Source organism: Scaptodrosophila lebanonensis, unplaced genomic scaffold, assembly GCF_003285725.1.
Source record: "Scaptodrosophila lebanonensis strain 11010-0011.00,11010-0021.00 unplaced genomic scaffold, SlebRS2 tig00000053-arrow-pilon, whole genome shotgun sequence".
Classification (NCBI taxonomy): domain Eukaryota; kingdom Metazoa; phylum Arthropoda; class Insecta; order Diptera; family Drosophilidae; genus Scaptodrosophila; species Scaptodrosophila lebanonensis.
The window spans coordinates 4,546,185-4,564,031 of NW_022060548.1; the positions used below are offsets into that span (position 1 = coordinate 4,546,185).

Here is a 17,847-nt window from a genome sequence, read left to right on the forward strand (position 1 = left end):
AAAGTAAGAGGCACAGACATGGGCAAAGCCACCGGCTCAAGCTTAGCTCACACCTGAAGGCCTGTTGTTTTTATTAAAAATGAAATAAATTTCCAACAACTTTGCACTTGTGCACCTCTGGCGGAATAGGCGGATGGTGAGGGGCTTTCGGCACAAGGATTATAAAATACAAGCGGATTAGCGCTACCTGTTAGGTCCGAGGATGGCTGCGACTGCGACGACGCAGCAGCTCATAAACGAAGTGTAAAAATCGCCATAAACTCGGTTTTATATGCATGCAGTGCGAGACTTTTAATATAACGCCAAAGCCAACGCCAACGCCGATGTGGAGAACTCAAGTTAACGATTTTTCTAATAAAAAAGGCGCATTAATGAATGCGGCACTCGTAATGTGAACGAGAGGGAGGGTCTGACGCACGATTGCCAACTTGTCTGTGAGGCTACAGCCACAAACTGTGCGTACACTTGAGGCAGTGGCAGGCACCAGAAAAGACAGGGAGGAGACGGAAGCGGGAGGGGGTAGAGCCAACAGAAGCAGTTGTAAAAAAAAAATTCCATCATTAAAAACGTTAATTCCAATTTGAGACTCGAGAGTAGCTCACCACAAGGCAAAAAGGGTAAGAGGGCGGGGGAAGGGGAAAGGGAAGAAGAGAAGAAGAGGAAGGGCGCGTAACTGGGCGCTGATGCAGAAAGTGCTCTTGGCTACCAAATGCTGGGCTATAGTACTCGGTGGTTTTGGGTGGTTGAAGGTGGATGGGGTGGTGCTGGTCGGCAGGTCGCTGGTGCGGTCTGGCCGTTTAAATGAAATTGCGAAAATTCATTTTAAATTGGATTTTATTTAATTTGACTGCGGCAAGAAAAGCTTTATGTGCGTGAATTGTGGGCGTTGTGGGCGTGGCAGCTACTACCGCTGCCAATCTAATTTGTGTGACCAGGCTAAGGTAGCAACGGCAATAGAAGTGGGAGCAGTAGCAGCAGCAGCAGCAAGTAAACGGCGAGGACATCAACGACAAGGACATGAGCATGACTGCCCGCAGGCAAAATTAATCTATTTTGCTTGACGTGGCCGCAAAGTCGCATATAATTTCATGCGCTATAATAGCTACAGTCAAGCTTCATCAAAATGATTCCTCAGAAATGCAATAAAAACCTAACTGATGCACACTCAAGCAAATTAAATTAGTTGTACGACAAATTATACTCGAACTTAGGACAGAAAGCGCATAAAATAGCACAGGGCTTTACATTTTGGAGCTTAATTGATTTACCCTTAATGTTAAGCTATCTATATGCATTCATTTGCAAAGGTAATTTATTAAATGATTCATAACCAGTTCAAAGTCTTATAAATGAGAAAACATTCGAACATCCATACTTTTTCGCTGTAAAGTTATATTCATACGTGGAACATGTTTTTATTACTAAACTGAATTTGAAGTTAATGTTGTACATACTTGTTTCATAAAGTATTTTTGTGCATTTTTAAACTTTTGCTTTCAAAAACAAGTTTTCTAGTTTTCACTTTTCTGAGGTAGAGCTGGAAATAACATTCTTAGGACTGCCAGATACACAAGTATGAGTATAAAATCTCGAGAGTTCAAACAAGAAAATAATATTAGCTCCAAACCGGAACAATCCCAAGTCCACAATTCAGTTATAAACTTTGACATTCATTCAAGGTTTTCAATCAAATATTCTAGAACCCATCATTATTGCATTTTATAAGGCTTCTATTTAAGTATAATGTAATATTTTGTTTTTACATTTTGTTTGTTTATTTTATTATTATTACAGAGGAACATAGGAAAGCAAAAGAAATAAATTCGTTTCGTTTAATTTTCTCTGTAGATATGTTGTTAGTACGTGAATTTTTTCTCTCCGCTGGGATTATGCCTTTGTTTGATGTTTGGATGGCAGCGATTGCATATCTCAGTGCTTCTCTTTCATGCTCTGCCATTGTTGATCTACTCACCAATGCGGTCCAGCTTTGCCTGAGCCTTCTGTTTACCTCTAACTGTTTGCAGCTCTAAACCATTCCAAGGTTCATCTCTAGGTTTGTCTCACGTTCAGTCTCTAAGTACACAAGCAGCTATGTCCTTCCTCGTCTTTGAGAAGATGTCACAAGCAGCGCATGCAGATTAGACGCGACGTTCTGGTCCGTTGGGCATTCGAGTGCTTCAGGTTGTCGGAGCTTAGTCTGTTTTGTTTGGGAATTGAAAATTACCTGCCCCTATACTTGTAGTTGTGTGTGTGAGCGCCTCCGTGCGTTGGTCGGTGTGGTTGGTTGGGTGCGTGCCTCGATTTGTGGTTGGATATGGTTGGCTGACTCTGTTTATTCTCGCGCTTGATTTATATGCAGCCCACGGTTTGTGGTCGCGGTCGAAAACTAAAAATTGTTTGGTTTGTTTTTCACTGTTTGTTTACTGTTAAAGAGGCGCATAATATTTTGGGCTTGTGGGGTGGGATGTCGTCAGCAACCTGTGGCAATCGGTGGTGAATGGCAAATCGGTTTTGTATTAAAATTCAAATTAAGCAACGACTTTTCGGGGCTGCTTTCAACTTTTAAACATAAACAACAAATTTATGCTCGTACATCTCAGCATTGGAATACTATTCATTCCACCTTCATTAAAAAATAAAGAGTCGAACCAAAGGCCAATTTTAAATACGATTAAGTGAACATTTATAATTGCATACGATGATGAGAACAATAAAGAAAACAAACAATTGCTTTAATTTACTTTCTAGCATGCTATAATTAAAAATCTATCTATATGTACACTCTGTTTCAAACTATGTTAATTTTTGTGAACAGTGACTAAGTTTTATAAAATTTCTCATTTTATATTAATACTTGAGATTCTCTTGTAATGTCAAAATTTCTCATTTGATCCTTTTAAAATAATGTTTGCAAAAAATATATGCATTCGTATATTGCGGTATAGACGGGAAAAGCTGCAAAAAAAACTTCGCTCTAACCACAAAATTGTCATTAAAGGGGAAGTCTTAAGAAAGAGTTTCATTCCTACCATTACTTTCAATACTCTAGGTACTTTAATTATCTTTAGCGTAGATATAACTCTCATTTACGAGCTTGAATTAATATTCTTCAATATTTCAAATCATCTTCTTTTTACTAAGATTCAAAATACAACCCTCAATTAAATTCTAAATATTCTTTTTAATGTTTCCATTACCATGCCACTCATTATTAAATCATTCTTTTCATTTTTTTTGCAATTTTATGCTCATACCCCATCATAATTGAGGGAAAAATTCTGCTTTCTTTGCAATGCCTTCCCAAAGACCTTTCACAAACTTGTCGGTTGCTGCCCCGACCTCTCAACTCATTAACCGTCAGTGCCATCGAAATGTCATAAAGCGAAAATCAATAGCCACATTAAAAAATGTTGCACATATCTCTTGGGCTCACTTTTTTTTGCGTGGGCATCCATTGGCCCAACGCCATTTCGGTCCCAGCGTTGCCCGCAACCAACATTAACATTAATGACAAAGCGAAATGAGAATTTATTTTATTTAATTTCCTCAACTTTATTGCAAGCGCCCCTGCCAGATAGGTTGTTGCTTTTTGTTTCATTCGAGGTATATTTAATTTTTTATTGCAATTCAAACGCCTCACGAAACGAAAAAAAAATTGCCAGGCTTTGCAAAGCCCCCGGGTCAGGGTATAGTATGTGGATGGGGGTATGACCCGAAAATGACCCCATTTTTATGGACGCTTGTGGTTGGCCCATGTGATTGCCATAATAATCATTAATTTTATGGCAAAACAATAAGGCAGGTAATAAAAGTTGCGCTAGAGCTTCAATGCCCCCTCTCTGCCACTCCACACCCGCTCGCCATTGTTTCGGCTTAATGACCAAGAAGCTGCAACCCGGAATGACAACGCAGACTTTGGACGATTTGCTTTTGGCAGCGGTAAGCGCCAGCAAAATATTAAAAATAATGAAAGTGAAAAGTTTTTATGGCGCAAAGCTTGGGTGGGTCATACACTAAACAAAATAATTATTTCCCAATTTTGAAATATTTTTTGAAAAGAAGCTCACAGCTATGTAAATATAATTAACCAAAAATTATCAAATTTCTTGCCAAAAAAATTATCAAATTTCTCACCAGTAATAATGTTGATGTGATGTTGTTCATGAATAAGTGGCATTATTCGAAAATATTAATAAAACTTTACCGTCCTGAAAGGCATTTCATGTGCCAATCAAAAATGTTACGATTTATACTAAGAAAATAAATAAATAACCTCTCATATTAACAATATATAGTACATGTGTGTGCACATTGTTCCCATTTCTAGAAACAAATTGCTTTATAAATATGTATGTATTTGTGTTTTAAGTAAGAAAAGAGTTTCGGCGATTGTGTGAGATTTCTTTTTCCTAGTGTAGAGGATGGGTGAGGGGTGAGGAGTTTGACAACCAATGTCAACGACAGCAAACAGAGTAGCAAAGCTGCCGAGTAGCTGGGAAAGGTGGAAGGTACAGCAAGCTTGCTCGTTAAAGCCATTTGTTTGCATTTTTAATGTGCTGGTGGTGGTGTGTACACACTTTTTCAAGTGCCAGCGATCTTGTTTATGTGAGTTTTGTGTGCAGTTTACCAGCACTGAAGTTGTGCAGATAAGCGAGAGTTTTGGGCCAATAAAATGTGTGCGGTAATTAAGGGCGACGTGCTGGGATGGAGTTGAGGGTTCTACTACTATGTAGGGTGCGCTTCACACTTAAAACTCGACTTCATTTACTGAAACGGTCATTGTGGAAGTGGAACTGGAAATGGAGGACGCTGGGGAAATGGAAAGCTCTTGTTTAGTAGCAAGCGCTTAAACAGCTGATAATTACTTGTAGATAGCAGCAGAAATGTGTGAAGCCGGCAGGGCACTGTGTTCTGTCTGCCAGTTTTCCCAATAAAGTTGTATCTATTTTACCAAAGAGCTGTTTATTTCAACCTAAAAAGTTTAAATTGCAATCATAGAAACCATTCGGTCTAATAATTCCGTGCCTCTGCAAATCTGCCGCTCTACAAATTATGAGGATGTACTGCAATCAGTTTTTAAATAAGAAGTAAAGTCATTTTCAAGCAAAACTTTAACCTCATATCTTTTAAGATTTTTCATGAGAGCAAGGTGAACTAGTAAATATACTTTATTAATAAAGAGAATTGTGGGTAAAACAATGTTACAAATACTACAATTTTTTAATAGAAACTATATATATATATATATAAGCTATATATAGCTATATAATTGCATTAACAAATCGTTGTTCTTGGTTGAATATATTTTAAAATGAAAGGAGCTTCGTTTAAAGCCACAAATGGGAATAGGAACTTCAACTTACTCACAAAACATATCACTTTATGGTAGCCAGGCAATTAAATTGAATAAAAGCTGCTAATGAGGGTTCAATTATTTAGCCCAGTAGCTCAATCTAGAACAAAAATGTTTATAGAAATCATAGCATTCTGCTAATAGTTTGTATTGAAAAATGGGCGAAGAAATTGGCAAAAATTGCACTCCTCTTTGTTATAGTTGCTATTGGATTGGGGCAATTTAAACTACATTCCTCGTTTGTTGTTCTTCCCATGCTACTGGCCAATTAAAAAATGTGCAAGTTGTGAGCCATTCTCAATAAAATGCACACAAACCGACCCACAATAACAGACCACACACTGAATAAGCAAATTTCCCCTTTTAGCGCTGGGAAAAGAGGAGCACAAACTCAGCTTGTCTTCGAATAAGATTGATGGCTGTCACAGCAGATTAAAAGCAAATAATACCAAATGTTGCAAAGGCAACCGATGGAGAGGGAGTGCTTTTGACTAGCGTCAGCAGCTGATGCTCGAGAAATTCAAAACTAACCATGGCAATCATAAATGGGGACAAGGACTCAGCATATGGCATGACAGCAAATTGCAGAATTGCAACAAACAACAACAAATATATTGAACCCAAATCAGAATTTCACTTTCTACCAGACTCTGCTATCCCTTCTTCATTTCTTTCATGCTGGTGGCATGAAAATCGAAAACCAATTTGCGAATGAAAATGCTTTTTACCGAGCTCCGAAAAAAAATAAATGTTTAATACAAACTTCGGCCAAATCAAAAAGTTATTACGACCAAGAGACACAAAATCACGCAAGCCCATGAGCCTTTTGCTCTTTTCGCTTATTTTTTTTCTTGCCCCTTCTTCGTTTTTCTTTGTCTTTTGCGTGCTCTTTCTTGGCCAAGATTACACAATGCCAAGCAAATTAATCTGTTTATAACGACATTGGAGGCCGAGCATGAAAATAAGCCTATTTATGCGACGCAGTGACAAAGTTTGAAGCGGCCCGAAAGTAAAGTTTTTTTTTTGGCCTAGACTTCTTGTTACTTATTCCTCCTTTTACTTATTACTCTTACCCTACATTTTTTGTTTTGTTTGTATATTACAGATTTAGTCCCGTCTGCCCGCAACGACTGCCGGACATTGGCAATGAGACGGCCGCTTTGGAGCGCATGCCCAAGGGACGTTTGGAGTATTTGAAGCGACTGCTGCCATATCTGCAAAATCAATCAGAGGATTGTCTTTATCTAAATATTTATGTGCCCATACAAGGTGAGTGTACCTATAAATACATATGTATATATGTATATATATGTTTGTGTGTGTGTGTTTGGATTTAGCAGCAAAGTGCGTTATAATTCTCGCCGCAGTCGCCCACAATCAAGAAAAATGAGGCACACGCATCGTCCTTCCCGGGCGCCATTTTTGAGCCTTGTTTATTTAGCACTTTGCAAGGCATTTGAATAAATTGGCGAGCGTCAAAATGCGTGTGGCTGGGGGACAGCTTGCTTCTATTTTTCTTTCGATCTGTCTGCTAATCCCAAAGGCAAGCGTCGCCGGGCGATTTTGGAAAAGGGTCAGCAGCTTTGGCGCTGTTTTAATTTTTTCGTTTTTTCGACATAGCTCAGAGCATTTTTCGCTTAGGTTGCCGGTTTGATTTCTTTTTTTCTTTTTTTCATCCGCTTTCCTTATGCAAATAGACAAATGTTTCGACATTTTTCACAGCGATTCCCCGCCCATACTTAGATTCGTGGGCAACAGCGGCGCAAAGTGGCCAAATTTATGCAGAAAAAAAGTAGAGACGTCTGTCTGCCTGTCGATCCGCTTGTCTGCCTGTCTTCGCCCCCTTCTGCTTCATGGAACTATTCATGCGCTCTGCTGTTTGTCTGCTGATTATTTTCTTCTCCGTTACACTGCACTGTGGTGTGAAAGGAAAAGAGTTGTGGAGAAAGTTCCATAAAGCTGCACAAGTGAACTAATTTGTGTTAAATTAACAAACATTAAAAATTAAATGTTATTTATTCATTCTGAAATATAATACTTAAATCAATATTGGAACCAAGCTCAATAAGAAATAGATTCTTATGTAAAAGCAGCAATTACTTTTTCAAAACAGTATACCTTTTACATAAGTTTCCAAATGTAATGAAAATATAAATACTGATTACACTAGCCTAGAAATATAATGAAATGGCGTTTTCGAAAATATCTATGTATGATGGTAGCTGCTGGAGTATTTTCCAGAAACAAACACTACTTTGAAGGTTGTCGATTTTAAAAAAACTTTCTAAAAACTCATTACAAAATGCCACGCAATACAGATTAGTTTTTAATCGAATAATAGTAAGACTATCGCCATAAATGGACCAGTAGAACTAGAACCCAGAACTTGTTAAAACCATGCGTGGTATCTATGAGTATAAAGCCACATAAGTAGTTACCATTAGGGCTAGCTCAAAAAGTTTAAATTTCTCTCGCAATCGCAATTGTCGATGTTCTCTTTCTAACAAGTAATTTTAATATAGTAATTATATTATTAGATCAGATATAAGTTTTGAACACCCGTATTTAAGAATAATCATTTTTAAAAACATTAAATAATACCTTTCATCCAAGAAAAGTAATGTTATTTCCGAAACTGAAAAGATTTGAAATGATTTAGCTAACAGAGGGACATTCCTAGACATCTGGCGTATTTTCCAATTATTATTCGCTTCATCCCACTGTATCTCTATTACTTCTTATGCGCCAATCGATTCCGTGCCCAAACGTGCGTGTATTGCTGTCGTACAAAATTAATGTGCAAAATGACCCAAAAAATTTAGATTTACACTTAAGCGTTTTTCGGTGGCATGTGGCGAAAACTTTTGCACCAGGCAGTGGCACTGGCAAAGGCAAAGGCCTAGGCGTTGGCAAAGCCAAAGCAATCAGTCATAAATGAAACCAATTTGGGCAAACAGCAAAGCGGCAGCAGCAAAGCAATTTGATTATAACGGGCAGAGTTAAAGGCAACAGCAAAAAAAAAGAAAATAGGAAAAGCAAAATAAACTTCTTTGGGCCGTCACTTCGTCAGGCGTTCGTTAAATCAGTCGCCTGCAATGATTTTACAGCCAAACCAGAGGAGAAGGACCAGAAACTCAAAGCTCTCAAGTCCAGCGTACTTTGAACAGGGCACTGAGGCATCTATGGCATGCCGCTGTCGTTCGACATGGCAGTAAATTACATTTTAATTAAAACGCAAAGAGGAATGCGGATGTATGTTGATGGCATAGACATGAGCGCAAAGCGCTCTAATGGAACCCATCAGCAACAGAAACAGGAACAGCAATGGGAACAGCGATGATTGCAAAACTAAAGCGACTTGACAACACCTGCCAGCAGCAAAAACAGAAACAACAGCAGCAACAGCAACAACCAATACATATAACTGCATCATGAAGTGCAAAGGCATGTTTTGCTTGCTTGGCAGCAAATTCAATTGTCTATCAACGCGTGAAATGCTACATAAATTTAATATACAATACAATTTAGTGGCCAGCTGGAAGCCTTGCAGTGCCTGACTAACTGTCTGACTGACTGACTAACTGACTGACAAGCAAAACAACAGACAAGACTTCAACCACAGAACTTGCTTTTGTTTGCTTTTGCCTGCGTGTCAATTAAAGGCATCCAGACAGGCCCAGAGACAGGCAGTCGTGACTCCATCAGACATCAGATACGAGTAGCAGGCAATTGCCAGCTGGCAGAAGCTTGGCCAAGATAGCCTCGATTTGCTTGCAGCTACCTGCAACGTTTTACTAATTGCCTGGTTTAAGCTCTCGTGCTCTAAACAGATATCATTGGCACTGACTGATTTGAAATATTTCTGAAAGGCACAATGGAGCAGAGTATACATGTTAAATACTTAAACATCGAATTATAAAAAATGAAATAAATTTAATTTATTAAAAAATACATGATTAAGTTATCATGGGATATATTGAAAATAGATTGAAAATAGTAGGAAATACTGTAGGCTGAATTACATCTTAGATTGCCGCTGCTTCCACGATCGAATATGTATCGGATTTATTTCTCCTGACCGCTGACATCTGCTTCGAACGACTTATGGCTGACAACTTCCTCAAGCGACTCGCGCCTGACGACTTACTATTCGTACTACTATTAGTAGTCAAAAAAAAAAAGTCAAAAAAAAAAAAAAAAAAAAAAAAAAAAAAAAAAAAAACTGAGTACTGCTGTTTGGTCTTCCTCTAATGCCCTGCCTTTTAATCTTACTACTATAATGACTTCACTTTACAGTACCCTCATCCAAACCAATTGCAAAAAAGCGTATTCCTTTGTAAACATTAGTAGGCTCCGGTCTGGGTAAGAAAAAAGAATCCTTAATAATTGCGTTTCTAAACTCAAGCAACTACAATATTCTGTCATCATATTTTTACTCAGCGCATTTATTTGAGAAGAAAACTTAAAAGGTATAGCATTAGCTCACAAAATAATCTTACCAAACAACAAATGTTATTAGCGTTCAGCTCAAATCAAAGAAAGCGTACATTTCCAAGAAATGAGCCTGCAAAAGAAATGAAATGAATAGCACAGCCAGCCAGTCAGGCTGTCAGTCATTCAGTCAGTTGGCATAATATTAAATTCAATTTGCAGAGAACAACGAAGACAAAAAATCAACTGCCAGGCTCAGGTCTCCAAAAGACATGCCCCGACCATGACATTCGTCTCCTTCGTCTGCTTCGCGTCTGGCAATTTCATAATTTCTGCAACATTTCCACCTCGGTATATCTCGACCATAATCTTCTTGTCATTTGACGACCAAAAAGCACCAATTAACCACACTTTTGTGCTTCAACTGAAAAGGTACAAAGGAAATAAAACAGACAATGTCACCGCATGATTTTTAGCTGAACAGAGCCTGCCTACCCAAGTGGAGCATGAAAATGTATAAAGTATTTGTTTTTGCTGCAGAGAAAATATTAAAAAAGATTTACATTTCTCTGCAATTTGTCTTCAATGGCAGACATTGTTTGTGGTTTGCTTGGCAAAGGGATCAAGATGATAAGTCGCTTGAGGCCTTGCTTCTCTTTATTTTTTTCATGTCCTCCTAAAAGTATCTTTTTTTTTGAAAGTGTTAACGATAGGCGTGTGCAAGTCGCTCAAGTGCCCCTGGCCTGCCGCGCTGAGACATTTATATGGAATTATGATAAATTGCCAAATGTCTGACATGGCACAATTGTGATAAGAGTTGAAGGCACCGCCAAATTAATGGTTGCTCTGCAACGCACGAGGCTCAAGGATGGCTAATTGAATTTTGGACATTGGGAAAGCAACTGTGTACTGTCTGGCTTGATAATTGGATATGTCATATACAGATGTAAAAAATTAAAGCCCATAAGGGATAACACATAATGGTACCACATGTCTCTTGACAATGTTTTGTGCTGTTAATGCGTGCATTTAGTTATGTGTTTATAATGACGAAAAATTTCAATTTGTTAAAAGAAATTATCTCCTCTTGCATTTGTGTAAATTCTTTGAAAATATGAAATTAAATTCTATTCAGAAGATAATTCGCAATATAAATGAGCCTCCATATACCTCTCCTCTTGCATTTGTGTATAAATTCTTTGAAAATATCAAATGAAATTCTATTCAGAAGATGAATCGCAATATAAATGAGGATCCATATACCATACAACTTGTATAGAAAGTATATTGCAATTTGGTATTCTCGGAAAATCAATTTGGCTTGGAGTTTTTTTTTTATTTGTAGAAAGTAAAAGTAACATAGATTTAGTTTCTGAATAAAGTTGTTGCCTCAAATTCAAATTTCACGGCCTGCCAGCCTTAGTTAAAATCTCTTCAAGCTGAACCACATTGCTTCGACAATGCGCCCATGGCTACAAAGTAAACTTCTGCCAAATGACCACAAAGCAGATAAAGAAGTTAATAATTGGCAGCAAAAGTTGAACTTTGTATGCTGCACACACGACCTGCATAAAGTTCCTTCTGAAGTTTTTGGTCAATCTGACAACTTCAAGCGAAATAATCAGCTGCCAACTTAATTTTAATCGCTTGCGAAAATCTCTTTCTTTACCAAGTTACTTCCTAACTGACAACCAAAGTAAAAGACTTTGCTTAAGCCTCGAAAGCAAAAATTAGATATTTCAAAAATAAATAAATTGCATTTTAGCGTAATTTGAGTGCTCGAGTCTTGACCAAGCCACCACAAAATAGAAACAGAAAGTGAGGGAGCAGTGTCAGGAGCAATGTCAAGGTCCTGCGGCATTTGGGCGCCCAAATCAGACTTAACGGTTGTGCTCAATGCGGCGCGTCGGCCAAAGATTCGATTATAAATCTTAAAACAGACTAAATATGTAAATTTTGACATTTTAATGCCGTTGCCGCAGACGCCATTAAAACTAAGCACAAGAACGCAAACGGCGCACAAAATTAGTGACCAGAGAGTGGAGGGAAAGGCGGAGTAGCAACAAACAATCAGAAGTAATTTGACTTTGGACGGCCGAGAAAGAAAAAATAGGAAACTAAGCATAAATCATTATTAATTTGAACTCCACTTCGAAATGAATTTCCACTTAGACCGTGCATGCTAAAAAAAAAAGAAAACACAAATAACATAAAAACAGTCCCAAATGGTTGATGTCAAAATTAATGAAATTTTTTTCAGCCAAAATAAGGCTTAACAAACGCACATAAGTTGAAAATATACTTTTATTGCATCATATAAAGACACACGCACACACATGGAAGTTTCTTAATAAATCTCCAACGCCTTTTGTTTGCGAATTTGTGGGTCTATGTGTGTGTGTGTGTGTGTGTGCATATGAGCCTGTGGCTGTTTTCTGTAGCATACTTTCATGGGCTGAGCCAAGAAGCCGACAGTCGCTGCGCTCAGCTAGTTTAATCTACTTGGACATGACAATAAAATTTATATCATCTTTCTTTTTGCCTCTTTTTTTGCATTGTTGTTGCTGTTCGTGTTGGCCTTTGCCAGCCGCTTAGTGAAGTCCTTTCTCGCCTGTGTGGTTTTTATTTGCCTTTGCTCTTCTTTTTTCATTTTATTTTATTTGCTGCCTTTTTATTGTGCCTTGTCTGTCTGTCCATTTGCTCGGCTCCGTTTGTTTGTTTGTTTCTTTTTAAATCTTGCGCTTGTTCTCGGTTTACTTATTGCTCTAGCTATTGTTGTTGCTATTGTTGTTGTGAGACGCTTTATAACTCCGATTCTAACAAAAATAAAGCAAAAATGCCACATTAAGTATGATTTGCTATCCTTCTCAAGGCGAAGACCAGCGCCACGCCCAGTGCCCTATTTCCTATTTCCCTATTTTCCTTTCTGTGGGTGTGTGGGAAATATCAGTTGTTACGCTTAGCCTTAAGGGGGCTTTCCTTGGCCACTGAGGTAGCCAGGGTTTAGTTATGCCTTTACTCTAAATGTGTGTATATGTATGTGTAAGTATTATCAGCTAGACGCTGTCGCTGCTTGCACACACACTTACATATATATCTACCCACTTTTCGTGCTTAACTGACTTTTGTTGTTGCTGTTTATGGCCAAGAGAAATGAATTTTCCCTCTTCTTTTCCTGCCTTCATCCTATGGCCCAAGCATTCATTGTGCCATTTTGAAAAATTAATGTCATAATTTCTAATCTTGAGCATTTCCATGTGATTAACTTCTTAAAGCATTACCTAATGGTGTATTATGAGGAATTGTGGTCATTGGCTAGCTTATTGGCCATTTGCCAGTGCCATAGAAATCTATTCTTGTTGTTGTTGCCACTTCTGTGCCAGTCAATGACTTACGTGACCTTCACACAAACAAACAATTGCAGCATTTCCATAGGCAGACGAAGCAAATCGCACACAAAGTCCAACAACAAATACATCGATAATGAAATTTTTGCTGTGCTCAATATATAAATCAATAAGCCAATCAAGTGCTGGCAATCAAGAAAGCATTCGTAAAATCTCTGCCCATCTGCCCATCCACCATTTTCCGCTTAAGTCCCTCACTTCCTTTTTTTGCGTGCGAGAAACGCCCAAGTGGATGGGAATGGAAAAAAGACCAACAAATATTTATCATACAAAGAAAAACTGCGAACGCGGCGATGACGACAGCAGCGCACATGCATAAAAAGCATAAACATAAAATTGATATATGCCAACAACATGTGTTAACAATATTGCAAAAAGAGAGATAAACAACAGAAGAGAGTCAGATACGGCAATATTGGACAGTGGGTAATAAAGTTGGGATTTACTTTTATGCGCTACAAGTGGCTTACTGAGATCGCACTCAGAACTTCACAAGCACAGGGGCTAAGCAATATAATGCCAGATATTCAACAAGATTGAAAACAAGAATGACAAATTCAACATAAATAAAATAAATACAGTTTGATAGGGCAAGGAACAAAGGAAAAGCTATTGTTGATTAATTATAAACTTTCTCCAATGAATAAATAAAATAAAGGTAGATTGAAGGACAAGTTTTCAAGTATTATAAATTTCAATTGAGAAGGTGGGCTCTAAAATAACTTCTAAAGAGTCTGTGAAGAAAACAAAGTAATGTTTGAATATATAGCTAGCATTAAATAATAATAACAAAAACAAATTAATAATGAAGCAAGTAGAGCATATTAATCAATTTTAAGCAATATTAATGCTATATAATAATAATTACTAGAATTATAAAACGGCCATCAATGCTAAGCCCCTTATTGCTATCTTAAGGACATTTTTGATAAGCGAATCTATTTAATATGGGCGCTCGAAAATATTTTGCAATGTTCAGACGAGGATCCCTTCAAAACACACTGCTGGAAATTTCTCAAGGACTACGTCTAATATGTGTCAAGCAACTATGGCAGGACTTGCAAAAATAATGAATATGTGTGCGTGTGTGTGATTCTTTCTCTAACACGCAATGCCTTCAATCACGAAAACAGAAATCGATGCAAAGGACATGGGTAAAAGATTTGCTGGTTTGAGGAAATGAGAACTTGGGCAGAAATGTTGCGCCACTAACATAGAAGGAAAGAGAAATGAATGAAACAGAAAGCGCTTCGAACACATGATTTTTTCCACTTATTTTTATAGCATACCTTAAGGCGCAAGTGAAATAAATGCATCCTTCAAAGCGAAACCAAAGTGTAAGCAAAACACAGAAATATAAAAGCAAAGGAATAAGACACTTGCGATGAGAATAAATGTTGAAATGAAACGCACGAAAACTTTTTACTTTGTTCAAGAAACTTTAAACGGGCGACTGTGGAGGGCATTGAGATTGAGCATTAACTGTTGAGGGGAGGAGAATGGAGGGGGAGGAGTAAGATACAAAGTGTCTGGCCACTTGCTCATTTGCTTGGGTTTGCGCCAGACTATTGCCAAAGAAATGGCAAGAGAAAGAAATTGTGAAATTACATTTATTGTTTCCTTCTCTCTAGCTACGAGTATTTTCCATTCTTTTTACTGCCTTTCTAGTGTAAAGTTTGTTCAGTTCGCTTATCAGCTGCAAAAGTTGCGAAATGAAAATTTGTGCAAATTCGCCGAGCAGACTGGAAAAAACAATATCTATTAAAAATTCGACCACGCCCGTGCATTTCTTAAGTTCATAAGTCAATATTATCAAAATACATTTTTAACTTATTTACAAATTGCAGTCAAAATTAGAAACACGCTAGCCAATGCTAATGAAGTTGAAACTTTTTGCCAACCAAGAAATTGTTTTAATACATACATCTTTAATAATAGCTACGGCAACAACAGCTGCAATAACAACAGCGTGAATCAAGCCAACATTCATAAATAGAAGAGCAAGCGAAAAAGTTTTTAATCTAATCTAATTAAAAGCCCAATTTAAATGCAAACTAAATGAAATGCGCGTCCAGAAACTTCCAACTTAATTAATAAATACATAAGGGATGGGGTGTGGCGTTCAAAGTGAGCCTTTAATTATGCAATGGCAGGTAAGATTCTAACCAAAATTAATCAAAAAAAAAGTCGAGCTGTCTTTGGATTTCCACTTCTCAACCAACCATCGTTTTCACGTACCTTCCATTTTTCGTTTGTCATTGAAATGGAGAGAGAGAGAGAGAAATAAAAAGCTTGAAATCTACAGCAAATGAAATTTGTTGTATTGAAATTTTGCGTGCGATGGTTGAAACAATTCGCCATGGCAACAAATAATTATTGGGCATGAAGCGCAAACGTTTGCTTTTGAGCATGAAATTAGAGCGTTTAATTAGGAGCCAAACTAAATCGAGGTAGGGTCGCTAAAACGGTGGCTAAATAGACAGTGCATGGCTGAATGAGTGCACAAAGTCTTGAGTGGCAGAATGAGAGTGGTCTAGAAACTATAGAAATTAAAGCGACTGAAATTAAAGCAGAGAAATTTAATTTTATGAAGCTTTTTGGTTTAAAAGTTGAAATTTAAATAATCAATTGAACAAATAAGTAAAAAATTCTTCTAAAAAGTTTAGAAAATAATAATTAATTATAATTATAGTTAGTTATAATTAGTATTAGTAATTAGTAATTTTAATAACTAGTAAATAATAAATTTCAGAAAAACATAAGTAGTAGGTAGTCTACTTCTAAATTGTCGGAGTAAGATCATTCGTAATTTCTACTTACAAGAAAATCTATTGGCATTTTTAATTTAAAGTTCAAGTTCAGCGTCCTCTTGAACTTACCAGATAAAAAAACAAAATACTAAAAAAACTCCTTCAAAAATAACAAAATATAGAACTTCAACAAGGGAAAGAGTTTATGTTAGTATGAGATGAAAAAAAAAAAAACATCTTTTAAAAAAATAAAAGTGTAGCCAAAGGGCATAGACAATTTAAGTTTGTTTGCTTCGACAAAACAACTTTGTAGTTGGCAGCATTTGTTCCACTCAGTTTATTTTTTGTGCACACTCAGAGTTATTTTCCTGCATATGTTTCTATATACATACTTGTATTTGTATATGTATTTGTATACGTATATTCCAGACTGATTCTGATGTGATTGTGTCTGCGTTTGTGTTGCTGATTGTATTTGCTGCTTGCGATTGCAATTTCCTAGGCTTTCTGCAGCAACAGTGGAGCCAACAGCCACACATAAAACACGTTCACGTATTGTGGAAGTGCTGATGGAAATCCATAAATACTGAAAAACACCCACACATATTCACATGACTTTGTGTGTGCGTGGGTGTGTTAAACTTTCAGGCAACTTTGTGCCATAAACGAAGCGACGCGCTTGTACACATATTGACTTTAACTGAAAGCATTTATGTTGATTGTGTGGGTGTGTGTGTGTGTTGGGTGTGTTGTGTGTGAGCCTGCAACTGTCTCTGTGCCTGTGCGGGGGTGCCCCTTTAACTGTGTGTGTGGGTGTATGGGTGTATGTGTGCATGCAGGACTGCCATCAATAAACCTACAATAGCAGTCATGCTCAGATATTTTTATACATTTTTCACGTTTTATTTCCAGCTTGCATGTAATGTGCTACGCAATTTTAAGCGTATAATCATCAATTGATGAGCATACTTATTGAAAAGCATGTCAATTTGTTTCCTGCTGTGGCATCACCAGAAAAGTTGGTCAGTTTTTTTAGTTTTAGTTCAATTAAAAGAAAAGATATTAAATAATTCAAAAAAATACTTCTAACACTTCCTACTCTAGTTTTATTCTAATATAAAAATCCCACAATGGCCGCAAAGCCTAAATTATGCTGCATTTACTTTCCACTGTAATCCATTCCAAAAATCTTGAAACAATATTCTTTTAACAGAAAATTAACTTGTTGGCGGTACCACACTGATGGAGAAATAAGTTAGAAAGAGATTGAAAAGCCTTTATGTGTGAGTGTTCAAGACGAAGCTGCTGACAATGCCGCCATTTATAGGTTTGAGTGCTCAAACGTGCAAATAAATTTGTGTGTGTGCTTGCCTCCCAGTCAGCATGACGAAACAATGCTGTGAGTCTTTTCAACGTTTTTCATTCATACTTTTGTACTTTTTTTTACTTCATATTCAATAATTCATGTTTTTGTTTGCAGTGCCAATTTAAATTTCCAATATTTACACAGAAAATTGTGCAATTTAAGCGGCACACTTTTTTTCACTTTTATACAGCAATTTAAAATATTTTTGCTTTCAACCCACCATACACAAACAAACAAAAAAAAAAAACAAAACAGAGCATAAATTATGCATCAAAAATTTGTCACACCCCAAAAAGAAAAGCGTAGCGAAAAACCTAGAATGCATGAAAAAATTCACCTTTCCGATGTCCACTTGAACGCCAACACAACATTTGACCCTCTGAAGTATGCCACACACCCACGCACACCACTTCAAACCCGCACACATAGCACTTATAAAGGGCAAAGCATTGAATTTAAATTGCGCATTAAACGTTGCCAACTGCCTTGCCTGTCTACAATTTTTGACCGGCTGGCCAGCTGCTACCAAATGCTGAAGGG

The 17,847-nt window shown here is 37.3% G+C and overlaps 1 protein-coding gene across 1 annotated transcript in view; it reads left to right on the forward strand.

Annotated features, from left to right (window-relative positions):
- The window catches only part of LOC115623823 (neuroligin-4, Y-linked), a 118,728-nt gene that overhangs the window by 71,872 nt on the left and 29,009 nt on the right, over window positions 1-17,847 (forward strand). The window contains exon 4 of the mRNA XM_030518367.1: window positions 6,459-6,622. Coding sequence (XP_030374227.1) covers window positions 6,459-6,622 — 164 coding nt within the window. The remainder of the gene's footprint in view (window positions 1-6,458; window positions 6,623-17,847) is intronic.